The sequence below is a fragment of the Apus apus genome, chromosome 16 (assembly GCF_020740795.1).
Source record: "Apus apus isolate bApuApu2 chromosome 16, bApuApu2.pri.cur, whole genome shotgun sequence".
NCBI classification, from domain to species: Eukaryota; Metazoa; Chordata; class Aves; order Apodiformes; family Apodidae; genus Apus; species Apus apus.
In genome coordinates this window covers 6,081,212-6,103,287 of record NC_067297.1, presented here as the reverse complement: position 1 = coordinate 6,103,287, position 22,076 = coordinate 6,081,212, and the positions used below count along the sequence as shown (strand labels likewise).

The 22,076-nt window shown below is 40.5% G+C and overlaps 1 protein-coding gene across 1 annotated transcript; it reads right to left on the bottom strand.

Moving 5' to 3' along the window:
* UBE2L3 (ubiquitin conjugating enzyme E2 L3) lies at nt 1-18,017 on the bottom strand. Its single transcript, XM_051634485.1, has 4 exons — nt 17,947-18,017; nt 9,226-9,321; nt 5,475-5,661; nt 1-2,098 (listed from the first exon to the last, which is right to left on the bottom strand). The coding sequence occupies exons 1-4, from the start codon at nt 17,971-17,973 to the stop codon at nt 1,944-1,946; spliced, it is 465 nt and encodes a 154-aa protein (XP_051490445.1). The 5' UTR covers nt 17,974-18,017; the 3' UTR covers nt 1-1,943.
* Nucleotides 18,018-22,076: the final 4,059 nt, after the last annotated feature.

Here is a 22,076-nt window from a genome sequence, read left to right as displayed (position 1 = left end):
TTTGACAGATAATTTGGCATTATTTTATTATGAATCCAAGTGACCGTAAATGAAACAAAATCAGTACCAACTTTCTGCAAATGAAGACACAAAGATGTGAAAATTTGGTAATAGACAGTGCTCTCACAAGCCTGAAAACACTTAGGAAATGCAAGTTTCCGTAAATAAGGTGAAAGTGGTTTAACTTTATTTACCTGCCAAAGAATCTGTCTAAGAACACTTAAACATAAAATTTCTTAGCTCCCTAACTCATAAAAAAATTTACTTTCAGAGGTGAGGTACTGGGCTGTCATTGTTTACACTAAATGGGAAATGAAAGCTGGATGAGAGGGATGAATGAAGAAATAGCAAATATACAAGACATTAAAACCAAAAGAGACCTACCGCTGGACACACTAGTTCCAAAAGGTTGCAAAGGCAGAGGCTGTATTAAAACTGAATATAGGAATACAGACAACCCTGGGCGTGAGGGGTTTTCCAATTCAACTTCCTGCACATCAGAATGATATGTGCTCCCAGATACCTACGGATTTCTGGAGATACATGTTTGCTCAGTAACACACCCGAGTTCGACAGGCGGGGAAGAGGCGGCAGTTTGGCTGTGGTGGTTTGACTGGAGCTGTGACCAGGCTTCAGGCTGGGGGGAGAGGACAGGCAGGCAGGAGAGAAGCAGAGACATGGTAAAAGATGCTCAGTCCTGAACAGAAAGGGCTTCCCTGAGCATGCGAAGGTGTGCCCTGCAGCAACAGGAAAGCAGCTCTGCCTGGTTAAGTTAGAATGATACTCCAAGTGCTCATTAAATCATCTAACCTGTGTGTTTTTAGAACACAGGAACAGCAGTAGTGAAGCGTCCCCTGTTACAGGTTATTGCTTAATCCTATTCTTATACCATTTTCAGTTGGGCTAGGAAATGGCAGTAGTGCCACCCTGTGAAATACAGAGATGTTTCTTACACATCCTGATGGAAAAATGTTCTAAGATGACTAGCAGTGCTGTTGGATTTAGTACTTGAATCCCAAATTCACATTTCCAAAATACTGATTTTTAACTCACGAAACAGTTTATCACTTTGGTACCTCTTGGTCCCCAATTTCTGAAGCTCTTCTAAACTGGTTGCAATGTTGTTCTGTGCACGTTTCCCTAGGTATTAAGAAAAGAAGTGAAAGAAGTTTGTAATCACATTCCACTACTCTTTGCTACAGAATTTTTTCCCAGAGTTTTCCAAAAGCAGGACATAATCCATATTTTAATTCAATGACGCACACAAAAACTTGGGTTTCCCCATTTAATAAACATTTTGTGGTGACATCAGCCAGATTTACATAAGACCTGGACATTCTTGATGATTGTTTTTGTGGGGTTTGTTTGCTTTTTTTTGTTTGTTTATTATGTTACAAACTGGAGTTAAGGGGAACTTGCAACAAGTCCCACAAAGCACAGTGCAACATTTAAAAAGGAAAGTAAACAAAACTGCCAAACACTCAATCATTTCCTGCCAGAACTGGGATATTTTTTCCTAAGACATCAGTTTGGGGAGGGGGATAAAATTCAATGAAGAATTAAATGAACTAAAGATAGTGGGAACTGCAAGGAAAAATAAGAAATGACAGCCACAACCTTTTCAATTTAAGGGCAGAATATAAGTCTAAGATATTTTTGATAAATTCTGACAAGAAAAAGAAAACAGCATACTTTAAAGTATATTGAAGCAGTGATTTTTAAACAAAGAAAGCAGAACTAGAACATCTTAAATTTTAATCCTTTCTTTACAGGTTACCTAGCCCACTTTTGATTAAGAAAACTGTAGAAAGTTAGTAACAGCCACAAGTTAACACCGAGAGGTGGCACTTGTCAATTTTCCATAGAGTCCTGCTTTACGGGGTGTCTCAAATGCACTGCTCCGATCTTCTATCATATGTTGCTGACATCAATTTTGTCAGATTTTAGTCCACTGGTCGCTTTTCACCATATTTCTTTGTAAACTCTTCAGCGTTCTTACAGAATTTTTTACGGTCCTTAGAGTATTCTTCAGCTAGGTCAGCCCGGAGGGGATGCTCGGGCTGTGGATCATTCACCAGTGCTATGAGGGACTGGATTACTGTCAAAAGAAGTATAAACACTGTCAGAGACTAAGTGGTTAATTAAAAAAAAAAAAAAAAAAAAAAAAAAAAATCAAACTGTAAGCAAAATTCCCCAGTAAGAAAAGAGCTTTAACTGCATTTAAATACAGCCCCATAAATCTGGGGTCCTTTCAAAAGCAAGAGCATGAATAAACTACAGCAATATGCCAAGGTTTAGTTCAATGACCGTGAATGAACACCAGAAAATCGTATTTGTAAACAAAATCAACTTGAACAGAGACCAAAATGGTCTACAAATTATTTTGCATGTAACTGGCATTCTATCTGAAATAATTCTCCTATGGCTAAGAAGGAAACTAAGTTTCACAGAAAAGTTCATCTAAAAGGGATTAGGAAAAAACAGAATTCCATCATGAAACTCTTTTCCTAACACCTGTCCCAGTGATGCAGTTGTAACTGGGCCTGCTTTTGGAAACCATTTTTCCCCCCCCAGCTTTATCTTTCTATGACTCTTACTTCCCTCTATGATCAGTAGTCAGTTCTTCCCTTTGTTCTTAAACTGCCAAATACACCCTCTAGCAGACAAACCAGACAAACATACAGCTAAGAACTGTAAGATGCTTTTCACCCCCCTGCTCACAGCCATTTCACCAATGCTCCCCTATCACTTTCAAAGGAAATGTCATTCCTAAAATAACTGAACTGCACTCGACATCCACGCAGTGAACCTCACACACTACAATGACATTCACTGCTACCTTTCCCTCATATACATTCTCACAACCATTTAAAGCTAGATAAGTCACAACAATCAGGAGTTCTCACACCCAAGCCTATAAAAGGTGGGTGTGCAACACAAGCATTTCACTGTACAACATGAATAATATTCCACCTGAGGTAAGTTTGGGCTGCCCAGAGTAACACAAAGTACCACCCCTACAGTTTTTAAAGCAAGTATAACAAAACTCTGCTAACTTCATGCATGGCACACAACAGGCAGCTGCCTCCTCCTGAACTCAGGTAAAACAGTGACACCTACACCATCCAGTGGCAGGGAGATCCACCAAAAAACAGCTACTCAGCAGTCTAACTGGATTCTCCCTAGTTTTGCACTCTTGAGTTCTTACAATATTAATTACTCCAGTAGATGCTGGAATACCAGAGTGGCTCCTTTCTGAGCATCAATCTCCTCATGCTTATACTCTTCTCCCCCCCTACCTTATAGGAATGGGGAACATACCTTAAACAAATACTCAAAAAACAGAGAAATATGCTTGCTGGTATATTGCTAAGCAGGAACATTTCTTACCACAAATCAGAGTTTAAACTGAACAAACCACTTAAGGAATGTAGAATTGTTATTAGCTTACTTCACAGGAACTCACCAGTCCTGGACTTATGACAACTATCATCATATTAATGACTACTGATGAAACTAGCATCAATACTGCACATGACAATCACTTTTCACTCTGTAAAACACACTAAAACACTACAGGAAAGCGTTACTGTGTTAATTAAGGTTATTTAACACACAAGCCAGAAAAAAACTGTGATTGTCATAACAGGTTTTGACTGGATTTGCCTCAAAACCCACAGTATTTTAAAACTATACTGTCACAACAGTCTGGTTTACTATTAAGCATAAGTTAATAAAAAGTACAGCAGCAAGATGCACTTTTACTACATGAAAGGCAAGTTAATGATTTCTGATGAACCTAATCTCTCTGCTTTCTTGACACTTGACTGCTCGAAACTAAGGACACTTATGCTGCAATAGTAACGTTGCATAATTTCCTTGAGAAAGGCCCAAGTAGCACAGGCTGATGATGCTTGTCAGTGCAGAAGAGCTCTGGAGAATTAGGAACAGACACTTAAACAGGGCTGTAATAACACTGCTGCAAGCTCATGCAGTGATGTATTAACAGATGTTGACATTAAAAAGCCGTATTGAAGAAAGAGCTAAAAAAAAAAAAAAAAAGACCAAAAAACCAGAAATGGAAAGATTTGCAATATTTTGGTACCCAGGGTTTGCTGTAAATTCTGATTTTGGCAGAGATTTAATTCACTCAGATAAAAAGGGAATTGCTAGTTCTCAGGGAGACACTATTTCCTGCATGTAAACAATGGCTTCAACAGTTCCAACTAGTGCCACCTGCATTTCAAGCTGAAGAAGGCTCCTAAGATAACACAACTACTAAGGTGTTAACACATCACTTCCATTTAATCTCTGCCAAGGATCTTTGTCCTGTATAATCTGGGATAAATCAACAAATCATAAGATCTTCACTGACCTATTTGAGTTGAACAGGTTCTTTTTGCTGCCACCTCAGCCTTCCTCAACATTCAACTGCTTGATCTTTTCTGAAACAACTACAGGAATTCTCCTATTTTATCTCTGGGGCAAGACCATGCAAACTGTTGGTAGTTTTAGTAGCGTACACAGGAAAAAAACTATCTTAACTACAGCATTGTTTACTATCAGGAACACAGTTCTACTGAAAACAACCCTCAAGAGGAGTCTGGAAGAAAGATACTGTCTCTTCCAGAGCAACATACTTGCCCTGAAGCTCTTGCTCTCGCCTAAAACTGCTGATTTGAATTGGTAGTAGTACAAAAATGCAGTTTTTGCAAGGATGTTTGCTCTTTCTACATGTACAATAATAAATGTTTAGTATCAAACTAATCATGGCCTGCCAGAAAACATTAAATTCTCACCCCAACAACTAATGGAAGCAACACCAACAGAAAAAGCCTACTTGGATCGCACTTCCAGGCTGCCACAGAACCTGATGATTTTCCTTAAAATATTTAAATTCCTATCCAAAGACACCCACACACTAAGCCTCACAGCAGTGACTTTTTAAGAACTAAGAGTTAGTTTGTGTTATGATTTCAGGTTTTGTTTATGACTCCCCAGATGTTTCAAACTGTGTATTCAAATCACTGAACCACCCAGCACATAATACCAAATATACAAAACCTTGCGGGCTTAGACCCTTTCTTTCACACATCCAGGTATGCACTGCACAGGATTATAAAGTCCCTGTTTAAAAAAGAAACACAAAATAACCTCCACACAAATTACACCCAGAAATTTTAAGTATGCTGAGGACACTACCTTAATAAACTCTGAAGTCATGAGGAGTGTTGTGGTTTCCTGGAGGTGGACACGCCACGTGCCAGTGTCATTACCTTACGTTTCAAGTAACAAAATGAGATTCCAAGAGAGTTGCACACTGTGCACAACACGTGATTCATGACACAAACCTTACAACAATGAATACAGCCTAAGAGCCGTGACCAGCTGAGAGGCTGAAACCCTAGGAGCTCTAAATTTAAACAAACACAGAGTTTCTTGATATCCAGTTCTTCCTCCACATGGAGTCCTACCTTGGTCAGTTTTGGTTGCTGGCTTCCAGTTTTCAGCACTAATTACTGGCAGACAAACCTGCCCCTTTTCATCGATGTTAGGGTGATAGATCTTTGTTTTAAATGTAATCTTAGGAGGTTTGAATGGATATTCTGCTGGGAAGTTGATTTCGATTCTGAAGGCTCCTTTATCATACGGAGGATTGTCCTGCAACAAGAAGGCAGAATGTCAAGAATCTGGTGTATTTTAATTAAGAAAAAGCACACTCAGGCTTTGATCTATCAAATGACCTCTTTTGAAGGCACTTTCTTCCAACACATACTGTCATGTCTATGTGTCAGGAAACATCAAAACCTATTTTGTAGGAGATAGGCAATACAACCCCTGCAACATTTGTATTCACCCTGGAAAAAGCAGATTACAATTGTTCTGAAGTTGGCTGACATTGTTACTGGTAAGAAAGCATCCAATCCCATTTATTCCAAGGGTAGAGTCCTATCTAATAAGTAGTCTTATTCCCAGCTTTGTATTTCAACAGACATGGTAAACCCTTTCCAAGATACAAACAGGAAGCCTGACAAGGAATATTGGTTTCTCTAAACCTATTTATTGTACGTGTCTCACAAGATGGTGGCATGAAAAGCAAAGCAATTTGATTTGCCAAATCTCCCTATATGTTCTGAGAATCGTTTTGTGCTGACTACTCAAAAACCTGCTGAGCATTAATTGGTACTAAAGATAGATATTCACTGTGTCTGCTGATGAGAACATTCTGAATTTGTATGCAGTTTTAGCACCCACTCTAATCAGATCATTTTTGAAGGAGCATGATGAGAGAACTGTGAAGTAAGCAAAGTAGCTCTTCATGCTGAAACAGAAAAAACAATGTCCAGAATCTCATTTAGAAAACCTGTTAGACTATTGATACTGCTTCAAATACTGCAGAAAAAAACCCAAACCATTGCTACATTTAAAGCCTATGAAAATACCACTCTGCACTGAAAACAGTAACTATGGCATGGAGCCTTTCCAAACACTCTGGGGAACTAAGAACTGAAGGACCAGAGTTCCCAATTGGTGTAAAGTACAATCACACACATTCTTCATCAGCAACCAGACCACTCCCTGCCATCACACCAACTCTGGAAGTTAAAAAAGGTTTAGCAGTATTTGGGAGTGGGAAGTGTTCTATTAAAATATTATTAAACACAAAACATTTTATTTTAATCCACATGGAGAAGTCTGGTTATGTGTTTCTAGGAAAGGCAGCACAATTTCTGCAGCCAAGAGAAGAGGCAACTAGAGTGTCTTTAAAATTACTTTTTATCCAAGCAACCCTAAAAGCTTTGGAAGTTTAACAAATAACTTTCTGGTGGAGGTGACAACTGAAGCAGTTAGTGCCCTCTGTCCCCATGCCTCACTTGTTCTCACCTCCACCACACACTGTAATTTGTGAGGCTGTTCAGTGAACTGACCTGGCTTCAAAACGTCCATGCTCTGCTTGAATGTCAGTCAGGACAGTTCTTCACTATAACTTGTAAATAAACTGAACTAAAAATGTACATAAAGTGTTGTTCATGTTTTAAATAGACAAAACACAGAATATTCAAGCAATTACTTTCCGATAATTTGTTAGATCTATTTTGATACTGACAAGGGAGAGAGTCAGAATTATAAATACCAAACACAAACCACAAACATGATTTACATTAACCTGGTGTAGCTTTGCTTTGCAAAACTTTGTCCATAGCAAGCAGATTTGATTAGCTGAAATGAAATTCATGGTACTCCAACAGTACCTCTGGCAAGAGCAAGGAGCCTGGGGTAGACAGTCTTGTTATGATGTTGAAATACAACAAAGACTATACCTCTTATTCTACAGTTTAGAACAGGAAAATAAGTTGACAAGCTATCTCCAATCTGCTTCTCGATGGAGTAAGCACCCTTAAAAAGTAACATTTTTAAGCCATCAACTCCAGCATTGCAATAGCTAAAAAAAAATTATCTTAAGACTACAACATCTCCTATAGTGTATCTTCAAAATTACCACACTACTCTTCAAAACACACAGGAGATTTTAGTAATTACTATCATAAATATAATTTCATTACAAAATCCCTCTTAACTATTCCAGTAGTGAATTTCAGGTTATTTCCCTTGCAAGAGGGAGGTATGAAGCACAGTTCACTGCAACAACATTTAACACTTGTGATGTTGTGAACCTTTGCAAAACAAACACTAAGCTCATACTCTGGTGAGCAGAAGCTGTTAAAAATAGATGCTGTACACCACATACTGCTAATGCTTACAGGAATAAACAAGCATTTTGGTGTTTTGCTTTATTAGTCATATTTACCAACCTTCTGCTTCAAAGTATTATCCAAGCAGTAAACTGTTACACAGGAACCACAAATACCAGTGTGGCTCAGGAAATGTGCTGCTTCTCAGCTCTGTCAAATTTTAATGTCAAATCCTGTTTGCTTTATTAGCCTCAACCACTCAAAGGAATTACTTGCAGGAATACATGTAAACAGTAAATGAAACGTTTTCTGCAGTATTTAAAGTGCAAAGGCCTGGCCATTATCTCAGCTTGTGTGATCTGAATTTGGGAATGGTGTCCAACTAACAAAGCAGAGACACTGCTAAAGAGATGTTTCAAAGTCTTACAAAAAGATTTGCTCTGGTCAGGGGACATTTTTGGTAGCACCAGGGAAAGGAGGAACTGAGGCCCTAGTGGCACAGCCCCTATGGATGCAGACCTGAAAGTAGTTCATGCAAGGAAGGGAGCATGGACCCTGGCAGTGGAAGATAAAGGAGGTGAAAATCCAAATAACTTCAACCAAGGAATTCAACACACTAGATTTCCTGCTTTCTTCTTGGTAACAAATCTCTCTCTATTTGACTAACACAGTGGTTATCAACTTCTATTAAGCATTCTCTCAAAAAACAGTAGTGTTTTTTAAAATTAAAGTGGGTTTTTTTTTTGGCCTTAATTAATGCCCAATAAAAAGACGTATTTTAAAGAGCTTCATTCTGAAAATCCGAACTTTTTCCATGCATTAAACTTTTCCCAACACTCAGTTTTATCCCAGAAATAAGTCTAGTCAATTAAAAAAAAAAAATCTATTAGAGGGGTAAACAAAATATTTCATACCAGGCTTTTTCCTATGATAATGTAGACTCTGTACATGTACCTTACTGTAACAAACGACAGACTTCATTTGCTTCCCCTTCCAACACCACTCCCAAGTTCCCACAGCCCTGAGCAGCTGCAGCCAAGTGTTGGACCAGGCCTACAGTTATGAAGCATCCAGGCAGGTATTGATCAGGGAAGTCTAGAACACCTGTAAACTACATATGGATTTTTCTTCGGAGTAGTGGTAGGAAACACCCCCTGACATCATCAGACTTCAAATAGAACATAGAGGACGCTCCCAATAAAACGAAACAGGAAGATGACACTATTTGCCCAAGATTACATAAGACGTCTGACGAGACAGGAATTAAATCTAGGATAACACTTCACTGCTCAGAGCACGTTTAAGGTGATGCAGCATAATCTATATGAGCTTACACTGTATTTACCAACAACTGGCTTCTGCACAAACCCACAACTCTGAAAGCCAGGTTTTGTAATTATGAAAGAGAACTTTGTCAGGCTGCAAATGTTACCTTATCACCAGCAGCACTGCTGAACTGTGGATTTATGAGATTCAAATGATCCTCATTTTATTTTAAAGTCCATTAGAATAAGGAGTAGTCTATACTCACAGGAACAATAAGCCCTTGCCAGGTCAATAAATTAGCTTCATCAACCTGGATATTACGGAAGTTTTTCATTCCACACTTGCGGATTTCTTCAAGCTCCTGAAAAGCAAGCAAAGCAGAAGTGTAAGTGAGTAACAGTATTAAGCAGGATGCTCAAGTTTATTTTTCAAAATGCTTAGAGGTTAATGTGGGTTTCTTTAATGTTATAGAAGCTTGAGGTTTTAGTGGTGGCAACCCACACACATAAGAAAAGATTTGGCACCTGTGAGAAGTAAAATTATCTGAGACAAGGTATAAAAAAAATGTTCTTTTTTTGGTACGTCAGGAAAATACAAAAATGCCTCATTGTTGACATCACTACAGACCCAATGAAGCAGAAGTATTAAAAAAGTGAATTAAAAAATGTTTTTATACCTCAAATGCAAATCAGTGCCTTTGGTAACAGACTATTGATAACTCCATGGAGCACAGAAACAAAGTGACTTAACTGAAGGAAAATAGTGATTTGAAATAATTATTTAAGAACAGTTTTAAAGAGACAAACATAATGAGCAACACAGTTATTTCAAATGAAAACTAACAGATTCCTGCTTTACCAACTGAAATTGCTGCAAATCCAATACAATATCAATCTAAGCTAAACTAACCTTATTTAGATTTAGGCCAATAACTTGAGAAGATACAGCTTTATCTCTGTTTTGTATCTCAAAGTTATCGGTATATATTAAGATACCTCTCCTTATAGCTGTATCACTTTTTAATAAGGTTTCTTTCTTCATCAATCACCAGTCAAACCAGTTTTGATCAGCTAGCAATCCAGCTACCACCAAAGCAAGTATTTAGGCATTTTTATATTTGAAATGATGTATAAGCTCTAGTATAGCAGATGTTTCCTGAAGTGCTTCATAATACCAAAAAAGAAACAACTCAAGGTTCCACTTTTTTTCCGTAACAATTACAGCCCTTTGCTGTTGAATCCAGTTTTATCTTTAGAAAGAATTTAACTGACTTCACATTCAGAAGTCATCCACAGTCAAACATAAACCTCTCCCAGTGCTTTCAGAACTGAAGCACATGCCTGTGTGTCTACACAGGTTAGGAAAAATGTTGCTTACACAGCAACACTGGTGCCCTCTGCCAGCACACAGTGCTTCACAGGGTGCTCATGGATTTGCAAAACTAGACTGTATCTGATTCTGATAAAAACACCAACTACAAGCAAAGGCACTGTACACTGAAAATAAATAAATAATGTTTTCCTAGTACAAGTGAAGTGCTGTCCTGTCCAGGTTTTGGTGTTTTGTTTTTTTTTTTTCCTAAAATAGCTCTATGTTCATCTTAGATCAAACCTCCCTCCATCTGACTGCCAGAGATTTAATACATGCAGTAATCTCTTGCATAAACTTTGCATCATGATAAATGCAAATCCAAAGGGAAAACAAGATTTCCAAAAGCACATTAAAAATCACACGACAGCCACACATCAGAAAGTGAACATTTACAGTCCCAACCAGTGCACCTACAAAAGCCAAGTGCACACTCAGGATATACAACCTTGGAGTCTTGAGATATTGATGTCCAACAGAGTCTTCATGACACTAAAACTGACTAACTAGTCCAGACCTGTGGATTAATCCCCAAATTCTACTGCTGCTGGATTTATGCAACATCACAGACAGTTTGGGTTTTTGGTGGTTTTTTTTTTTTCTAAAGAGTAAGAAGATTACTCTATTTCACCCTATTTCCTTAAAGCAGGAGAACATACAAAAACCACACAAAAATAATCCCTTCAAGCACATTTTTAAGGATACAGAACAACCAAAAATATAATAACCTTTATGATCACAGTTATAAGACATCCTTTACCATCACTGAAACTGCAAATCCACACACAGTCCCTTTGAGCTGGCTCTGAACACTGGGTGCCCACAGCAGCAGGGCAGAGCCTGGCTGGTGCCTGCCTGCCTGACAGGGTCAGGAGAGCAGCTCACTCAGAACAGCATCCTGAGCAGCTCTCTCCCTACAACTACAGAACTGTGAAGTCCTGGCAAACCACGACTCCATAGCATGGAAAAGGGATAAATCTCATTCCACACTAGATGTAAGGCATCAAACACTGGGAACAAAATAATCAAATTAACCAGTAGGTATTTAAACATGAATAAGCATGCACCACAAGTGTCTTCACTCTAAAACAAGGAAAAGAAAAAAGGTTTAGACAGTTTTCTAGGAACTATTAAAAACACTACACTATACATATGACAGAAATCCCCCCACAAGGTCCCAGGGGGTGTGCAGCTTCCCTGCAGTTTTTATCACCAATTCAGATGACAGCATCACACTGCTGCTGGCCCAGACAACAACTGCCCAGACACAGAAAGAGGGAGGACTATGACTCTATAATGCAGGTATGTTATTAAACTAATAAAGCAAAGTGAAAAGCATGCCTTCACATTATTGGAAAATTAAAACATCTAAATGTTATAACTAGATTCAGGTTAAAAAACTGGATGCTGAATTAAGAAATGCAAGAATCCAGTACAGAGATCATTACAAAATCGAAAAACTTTGTAGGAAAGCAAAGCAAAGTTTAAAACAAATATGCAAATTGCTCCCCATTTTCCCTCAAGCCCACCACATGAGAGAGGGAATTAAACAGGGCAGAGGACACTAAAGAACTACCAGAAAAATTGTTCAGGACATTTTCCTCTTTGAACTGGCACGTGAAGCCTTTGCAGGAATTCACTTTCAAAACCAAAAATGTGGTAAATTACTGCAGTGCACCTGGGCTACACCCTGAGCTTCTCCTGCCACTGCCTTGGGTTCCACAGTAGTAACTGACAACTGAAAAAGGGGTAGATGGGTAAAAAACAGGCAGTTCTTTTCTTCACACAGGCATGACTGCAAAGATCATGGAGAAACAAGTCTACCTTAGTAGAGGACTTGTCTGGACTATGTGCTCAAGACAAGTTCCACTTATAAGATAAATTGCTTTTCTTATTCTAGAAGCATTTAAGGTTTCATGTGCTACTCCAAATTAATCAACTCCACATCAGACTTACTTACAAATAGCCTTTTTTTTTGTTTTCATACTATATCACAGAATTAAATACTACATACAGAATGAAATAATATACTCACAAGTCAGGCTTTTTAGGGTTTTTGTATCTAGTGCATCAGGAGTTGTAAGAGATTGAACATTTGCAATTTAAGGGTATGTGTGGGGTTGCTTTTTTTTCTCCCTGGCAACTGCCAAAACCCATAATAATAAAGATCTAACTGCCTCACAGGTACAGAGGCAGACACAACTACAGTATAAACTTACTGTTAAAGAAGTGAATGAGCTACTAAATACTTTCAAACAGCACAGATTCAAAGTTAATACTGAATTTAAGATGGGCTCAAGCAACTCCAAAGGGACAAAAATTACCTTATGAGGTAAAAGGATATAGTCCAGATATTTATTTCAAAATAATACTGAAGAGTCCAGGCAGACAGTAAATAGACTAATTCCTGTTCTTGTCCTCCACCCCTTAATTTTGTCAAGTAACATAATTACAGGAGCACAGGACGAATGTAACTAAAGGTTAGAAGACTGCAGTATAAATTTCCATCTGTCTTTCCTTCCTTGCTCTGTTACCACCCTGACACATGACCTTGCTGCATTGGCTTCCACATTTGTAAAACAGAAATAAATGTCCTCTTATTCCACAGGGCTCTCTGGAGATGAGATGTTTGTAGTTTGGAGACATTCAGAGAAAGCTATATACATAGTTATACACAGTTGTTCAGAGAGTTATGCATAACACATGCAACAGAGGCAGCATCTGATCTTCAAGTATAAAGCTGAAGGTAGTAATAAAATCACATACTACCTCTTATATATAATTAATAAGGAGTTAAAATTTCTATTTACAATATTGTTTAATCAGTACTGTTCAAAGCAAAAGTTATATGCTTGAAATGATAAAAGAAAGTGGCATCATCTTAAAATGTAGTTAAGTCTTTTAAAAACCTTGCAACTGTTTTGCCCACACATCTTTCAAGTTTTGGAACTTCTCTAAAAAAAAAACAACCCAAAAAAACCAACCAAGCCAGGTAGGAAAATGCAGTGAAGACAAACACTTCTTGGAGTGTAATCCAAAAAAATGGGAGTAGGTGCAATAGCTCATAGTGACTTCAGTAAGTTCTGCATCAAGACCAAAATGCTATTAAACGCACAAAGAAAAACAAAACTCTCCTGAAATAAGTCTAAACCATGTTTTTCTATTGTTTGTAATTTCTCTTTACCTGTTTATAAGTACATTACCTAAAAGAAGTGTGGTAGAAGCTAAATGGGCTCCAAGACACTGATAAGGAACTGGCTGGTTTTACTTTCTGAATCCCATACACTACAGAGAAGTGTTAAAACACCTTGAAAGCAAATATAGTTTTAAAATCCCCACACAAACCCAAACAGATTCTATCTCTTAAAAGAACTAGTATTAATTTTCCACTACAACATTACATGCCCTGTACTCGTGATTTTTCTTTACTGAGTAATTCTACTTTTTGGCAGAGTATTTTCATTTGATTAAAAGTCCTTTTGTCAATTCTCAGTTTCAAGAAGGGAAAATGAACCATATTCTCACTTCTGTGTAAGGACAATCACACATTGCTCAAAACCATATTCCCCTTGTTACTGAGAACTGGTGTTTGGATCAATTCAGAAATGTTTTTCAAATATCAAAGTTGTTTAAAACCCCTTTATTTGGAAGGGCTGTTTACAAGACCACAGCATACTGGAGGTTGCAGGCCATCTACAGCAGATACCTGGGTGTGGCCACATGTGTGTATTTTATCATGGACTTCAACAGTTGCATAAATGTTTGACTATGTAATTATGGAAGCAGAGAAGAAACAGGAAGATAAAAATAATTGTCTATGTACCTCACTTCATATGTGAAGTGTTATTTACTCTTTAAATCCATTTGCAGTTGTTAATACTACAGATAATTGTGAATATCTGAAAACGGGAAACAAAAGCACGGATCTTACAGACACCTTAGCTCGATCGTATCGCGGATCAAGACAGAAGGGAGCAGCTCCAGAGGTGGGACAGGGCAGCCTTCTCAAAGGCCACCCACACCTCTCTCCTGAAGGTGCATCTCGGCACCACACGTTACTACACCACTAAGTACTACAACTACCCAGCACCAAAATAGCCTTCCCTTTGCAGCTGCCCACCAGATCTCCAGAGAGCACTGCGCGACGCAGCTCACATGGAGAGGTGGGTGGCAACCCTGAAAAGCATTTCATTGAAATCTCTGGCATGTCTCTTGGAGATCTACGTCCCCAGTCATACATGTTTGGAGACAATTTGCTTTTTAAGAGAAAGGGTCATGAAGCAAAGTAGCTCCCTTAAAAGACAAGACTTATATCCTTTCCTAAATACAACTACTCCATATTTGCCTGTTTTTACTCTGAGAGATCATCCATAACAACACGTTCTTGAAAAAGACTGTTTTATTCCCACCTCTCACATCTCATGGAGTCAAAATCTGACAACTGTGGCTCTTTGAAGAGGTGTAGTGGTGGCTCATAGATCAAAACTCCATCTCAGATACTGCTGGGGTATGATTCACTAGCTATGTTTATTTCACATTTTGCTAACCCAGGTGTGCTCCTGCAAAGGGCACATTCTCAAATGATTTTTTTTTTTTCCTTGGTAAAGAAAACTTCAGTTGGACAACTTGATGGTATAAAGCTCTGCAAAAACAGGCCATACGTAAGGCCTTTGGCCCAGGAAATGTACTTTGCTCAATCAGAGCCTGAAACAACAAGAATAAGATTGTCTCGTTATAGCTTGACTTAATGTTTAAAATTGAGTGCTACAAGTATGATGGCAAAATTTGTATTACTTCTTTCACAAGGAGGTTTGCAAACTGATGACAGAAATGGCTTCCACAGTCTGAAAAGGACAACCATTTCTGCCTGGAAGGTGAAAAGTGTGCTCATGCTCCCAATTTTCTACAGGCAGACAGCTCGTTATTATGGACTTACTGCATCCAGCCTCTTTGAGCCACTGTGATTAATATGAATAACTATGATGCATGACATGAGCCCAGAAAAAATGCAGCACTTCAAAATGTTGGCAAGACCTTAAGGAAATAGGAATTGCTTTATGTGACCTATAAAAGGTTCAAAGTTTATTCTCAGTAACCAAAGACAGACTTGATATTTAGCTCAAAGAAAAGACAGTTAGTGCTTATCCTGAATTATTTTAAATGTAATTGAATGACACACTAAAAAACTTATTTCCTTTAATTATCCTTTAATCACTCATCATTCCATGACCACAGCATCCACTATATTGCAAAATGCCAACAGTGAAGTGTTTTTAAGTGCATCTGTGAATTTGGAACTTAAATAATGGTATCAGGTTGATACAGATGTGAGTCTGGACCTTCAAACATCCTGCTGCAGCAATCCAGATTACATCATCTGCACGAGAGCTCTACTTTGTTCCTACCAAGATGAATTGTCTGGGCTGACTTGACTCCCCAGGAGGCAGGGAAGCTGTGGATTGTTGAGCAGCCTGTACAGCTCGTGTGGTGCAGCACCTCACGGCTCCTGAGCTGGCACAAACAACATCCACAACATGCACAACCCACAAACATCAGGCCATCAAAATGAAAGTAAAAATGTAAGAGGGAAGTTATCACTGTCTCCTTCCTTCCGACACCACTCCCTCTGAAGAGCAACTGCCACAGTTTTTCTAGAAAAGGAGGAGGTCACGCTGTCAAAAACCATTTTTACTGCATTTTAGTGAAAGATTAATGTACCAAGTAACAGTGTAGAAGTTTAATGGATCAGAGTGGAAGGGAAGGGCTGAAAAGCAAGAGGCACAGCAGATATTAAGAATTTTTCTTGCCTTTCAGATTTTTATATTCTATTTTAAAAGAAAAAAAATATCTGGAAATGTATCGTTTTCCTACCAGAGTAGTAGTTATGTGCTTTTGAACAATTAATGGATTTTTTTTTTCTAAACAGGCAGAAAAGCTGCCTTACAAAAAGATAAAATTAAATGGTTACTATCTGAGTCTAAGGGGAACCTTACCAGATTATAAAGCAACAGACATATTATGACACTAAAGCTGTGACAAAATGGAATAGCTATCAAAAATTAAACAAAAAAAAAAATTAATGCCATCTCATCAGGATCCTTAAGTACCACTAAAGGTTTATGCCTACTGATTTAATACATGTGAATGACTCTGCACACAACAGTACATCTACTACTTAATCGCTCCACAGCACGTTCAAAACAACAAAACTAGCCTCATGAAAGCACTGCTGAGCTACTGGTTTCTTTAAAAATAACCAAGTTGTAATGGTTAATTAGGTATCTGCAGAATTAAGGAGCCTTCAAAACCTGCCATCTACACATCCTAGTGACATCCCAGTCCTACTAGGCATCCATATCCCTGAAGCCAGCTGTAAAACTGATATTAAAACATTAAATTTATCAGAACCGCCCCTGTATCTGTCAAATCCGGGAGCATGGTTACACTGCACCCCACAGGGACAGCTTTTTTAGAGAGGCTAAAACATCGCCTGACAGTTACAGGGCTTCCCCCCTAACTTTCACAGAACTAGCCTGTAAAGCTCATTGATTTAGGTTACAGGCACTTTGCATGCAAATACCACAGGGTATTGCCACAGCATTTTAGATTATTAAACTTGATCCCACTATGTATGCACGTCCTAGGAAAACCCCTCTGCATCCCGTTTGTCATGTTAATTAGCAATTATAGACAACACATAAAATAAACCCGTATGCTTTGGGGGCAACGGTTTTCATTTTCTTTCCAAGAAGCACCTTATTCCTCACAGAAAATGATGAGAAACATAATCCCAAGCCATGTTTTACAATAAGCTCTACGTGCTCTTGGTTAAAACCCAACTGCGGCCGAGTTTACAAGTATCAAAACAAACAGAGCAAAGACAAAAACATTACCACGTCTGCAGCGAACGAGGAAACTTCTGAACCCAGGTCCGTATTTCAGCGTGATAAACCTCTTACTCATACACGGAAGAGATTACTCTCCGAAACATCGAAAACGAAATTATTTCATCCCTGGGCTTTTGGGAAAGGTCCCTTCCCAAGGCACAGGCAGGACGAGCGCAGAACCCCCACCCGCAGGGAGGGAGGAGAAGCAGCTTCCCCGCCGCCCGGCCGACCTCTCCCCACGGCCAGGGCCGGAGACCGCGCCGCGGCTGCCGCTCCGCCCGCGGCCCTTCCCGCCAGCCCGGGGATCGCCCCGGCCCCGGGCGTCCCGGCAGCGGCGTCTCCCTTCCCCCCGGCCCTTCCTCTTTGCTTAGTCACCGCAGGAGCCCCCCGAGGGAGGGGGCCGGGGCGGCCCGCCGCGGCCCGGGCTGCCCGCCGAGCGCCCCCGCCCAGCCCCGGGCGGCGGCCGGAGCCCGCGGAGCCCGCGGAGCGCGGCGGGAGCGCTGCGGGGCGGCGGGGCCGGCGGCGGGGCCCCTCACGGCCGCGGCCTAGGTGCCGGCTGCTACCGTTCCGGTCGCTCCAGCCCGGGGGGCCACCGAGGGGAGGGAAGGAGGCCACTCCGCCAGACCGCGGCCGGGGAGCTGACCCCCCGCGCCCGGAGAGCCGCCGGGAAGGAGCGGGGTGCCCGCGGCCGCCCGCCCGCCCGCCCTGCCCGGCGCGGCGCTGCCTGTTACCTTCATCAGCCTCCTGCTGGCCGCCATCTTGGCTGTGCTGCTCCGCCCCACAATGCACGGCGGCGCGGGCCGGCGCTGCGGCCGCGCTTCCTGGGGCGGGCCCGGGGCGGCCGCGGGGACGGGCCCGCCCGGCCCTGCCTGCCCGGCCCGGCCCGGCCCGGCCCATTCGCGGCTCCCCGGACCCTGCTCGGGCAGGGGCAGCTGCTGTCGCGGCAGCTCGGGCCGCGCCTGGGCAGGGGAAGGGGCAGGCGAGGCCCCGCGGCGCCCGCTGCCCGGGGAGCCCGCTGGGCTCCGGCTCCCAGCCCTGCTCCAGTCCTCCGCGGTGGCTTTTGTCCCAGCGTGTTTTTGAATCACCGATCAATGCTTTTAAGACGCTGGTGTAGCTTATTTACCGTGCATAACCCCAAATTCGGTATTGCCTTCCTTGTGGGGAAAGAAACGCCAACCTGTAGCTACAGGTTTTACCAAATAAGCCTTCACAACCTTTATTTCCTAGGAAATATTCTCTGTAAAGAGAGGGAAGAGCTTCCAGGAGCGGTGCCTGCCCCACAGAAACCATCCCCAGAGCTGCTGCTCTCCACCAACCCCCTCAAGCACAGCCCGGGCCCTACCTCGCCCCTGAGCCTCCAGCCCTGCCGCAGCCTCCTGGAGAAAAGACAGCTGTGGGAGAGGAGATAATGTCACTGTCAGTATCAATCAGGACTGTCATTCACCATGTGCTTTTTAGCTCTTTAATGGAGCACTAATTGTAACAGCTCTCCAGCTCTGATCCTCCCCAGCTGGCCCCTAGCAGCCACCCTAGGAGCAGTTTGGAGGTCTAGCCATAGGCATCCAGCATCATTTCAGGTGCCCTAGGGTGTCCAAGACACAGGACATAAGTTACTACAGTATATGACATGTAAAATACCACCAGAGATCTGTGTCCAGGCACCTGACTTGTTCCCTAAAACATTGTTGACCCAGTGCACTCAGAAATTACTCCAAGATCTGCTCAGCTGATGCATGGCCTTATCTCCCCTTTCCCCCTCCTTCGTGTCAGTTAATGTCCTCATTTGATCCAACACTTGTTCTATGGAACAAGCCACCTGAAGAAGTAAGTGTTAAGCTCTAAAATATGCCTTACAGACTCAGCCTGAGAAAGGAAATGTGATTATTACAAGAGGCTTTCAGAAACCTGTAAAAATGCAACAGAAGTTAATTATGAAGTACAGGATTCTAGTGTGTTATCTTAAAATTATTCCCTGAACAGCTATTTGATAATCAGTATTTTGCATTAGTACAGTGCTTATTGCTCTAAAACTCAATTAACATTTTATTAATAAAGTCAGCTGTACCACACCTACAGGAACTAAATTAATACTCACCTACTTCATACGGGTATTATTAGTTTGTAAATAATTATCTTCTCTTCAAAGATGTTTAACATTAGGATAACTTTATTATCTTTGATATTGAAAGATTATGGCATCCATTTTACTCAAGGAAAATGGAGTCAGAGGAAAATGAAAACCAAAGAGGCAGAACCATCCTGGTGAAGGAGCAGAGAGATGTTCAGCAGGTGCATGTGCTGACTGGCTGGAGAAGTTACATGTGTGCCAGGCAGATACAGGAAAACAGAAGCTGCAGAGACTCTGAATTTGTGATGTGTTGCTGAAATGGGATGCTGGTGGTAAAGATTTAAAAATGCTATCTGATATAGTTCAAATTATATGATTTTGAAATGTAGAAATACCTAAATCTGATACCATGGTAATTTGGAAGAACAGTTCTTACAACTTATTTTCCAGATGTCTACAAATATGCAAAACAAGCTGCTTCAGATACTATCTTGATTTCTCTATTTGTTAAAGCTCTATTTATATCTTCAGCTCATCTTTATTTGAACGCATAATTTTCCAGAACCACCATATGTCTGAGTATTCTCTAAACACTTTTATCTCCTCAAAATACAGTTATTCATCCCCTGCCTATACCTTAACCCAGAAAGACACCACACACAAAAGACAATACTAGAAGCACCACAGGAGATTCCTTATTTACTACCTGTAATTTTAATCCATGAATTTATAGCTTGTAAGACAGTGTCAGAAGTATCTGAGATAATTATAAGATAATCCGCATTTCCTTTGGCAAGAAAAAAATACCACCCACACGACAACTAACAATAGCCCAGGCAGTTCTTAAGACATGGTTATTGAGAGTAGAGGTCGGCACAAATTGCCACTTGGTGTTGAAAACCTTTATTACAGCAGGTGTTTGGGAAGTTCACACAGTACCAGGCAGATTGCACTACCTGCCATCAGTCCCCTAGATGCTTTCAGCAGCTTGGTGCAGATGGGGTCCAGAGCAGCCCCTATGGTGCTAATACAGATGCACATCTTGTTATGAACAAGGGCTGCACAACCACTCTGATTGCTGGATCTCACCTGGGCTACTGGCAGTTGTGACCTCCTGTTGTACAGTCTTGAAGGAGCAGCAGGAATTTATTTTCTGACAGAATGTCATCAGTTATACCTCTTACTGTCCTGTTAGCAACAAGACCCAGCTCATTAGTTATACTGAGTTTTGCAGATGGTTCTATTTTTTTTTTTTTTTTACTTTTTTTTTGTGGGGTTTCCAGGATGCATCCATTATTTTTCCTGACAATTAAAGGTGTCCAGAATACAGGTTTTAGTGCTAATCTTCCAGGGACTGGAAACTACATTTATGCCTGCTCACTCCCAAAGATAACTTTTTATCAGCTTCCAGTGTTTTAGAGGAACGTAACTGTTCAACTTCAAAAAAAGACATTGTGTAAACAGACTTTCTGAACAGGTGAGCCACAACACAGCCCAACCCTTGAAAAGTTTAGAAAATATTCTCCTTGCTTATTTACTATTATGAAATGTCCACCTGAAAGACAAGGATTCATGAAAACTGAAGGGGAGAAGGAAAGAGTCAGAATAATATTGTTGCTGTGTGAGACCTTGGTACCCCCACATCTTGCTTTCAAGAGGGACAGGTCTGTACACCTTAAGAAGAACAAAGCAGAATTAGGGAAGGTAAAGACAAAGGCAGATCAAGAGGGTGGAACGGTGACATATTAAGAGACACAAAAATGGCTGGGGCTCTTCCACCTGCAGAGGAGAAGGCTGAGAAAAGATAAGATCAAGGGTAAAAAAAAGATAAAGGCAGTGGCTAAGGTGAATACAAAGTTGTTATTTATCAGATCTTAAAATGCTAGAATGAAGGTGCACACAGTGAGACTAATTGGGCATTACTAACAGCCAAAAAGACACTACCTTTTTTCACAGCAGATAATTAATGTCTGGAGCTTCCTACCACAGACCATAGTAAAGGCAGTAGTCAGCAGGTTCAGAAAGAAACTACTCAAACTAGGTAACAGGTCTATAAACAGATAAAAAAAGAGAACAGGCATTAAATCATCATCCAACATGTCTAATTGATGCTGAGTCATAACTAAGGGTGCTTGGGAGTGTGAGATGAACAGACCGTGGTCTTGCATTCTGGTCCCTAAATGGAGCACCCCCTACTGCTGTGGACAGGGAGACAGTAGTGGGCAAGGTGGCCTGGTCCAAGAGGACACTCCTTCTGTTCAGGATTCCTTGGATATGTTTGTTTGCAGACTATAGACAGCATTCAGATTTCAAACTGGTTCTAATTCATTCAAAACACATTAAAGGGATCTACATGTAAACCACAAGGGCAAAGCTCACCTCCAGGAGCAAATAAGATAAAAAGTTATATAAAATATTTATAACTCCATAAAGTTATAAAAACAATCAATACTTTAAATCATTATATGCCTCTCATTGGAGCTGTTAAAGGTAAAATGGATACAAAGAAAAACTTTATTTTTTTGTTGACAATCCCCTACCCTAAATTGCCATAAAATTGCCAACAAATTAAAACTTTTGTGTAGGTTTTCTTGTTCCTTCAGTTTCTTAGATCTCTAATGACAAGCATTTTAAAGCAATAATTATGATGATTGTTATCTGACATTTGTTCTATCAGGGAAGTATCCAGTACAGAATTATAAACTCATTTTCTTCCTGCATTTTATATGTCACTTATTGTATTAAAGTGACTCTGCCCTACACACTTTCCCCTCAAATGCAGTATTTATTCAC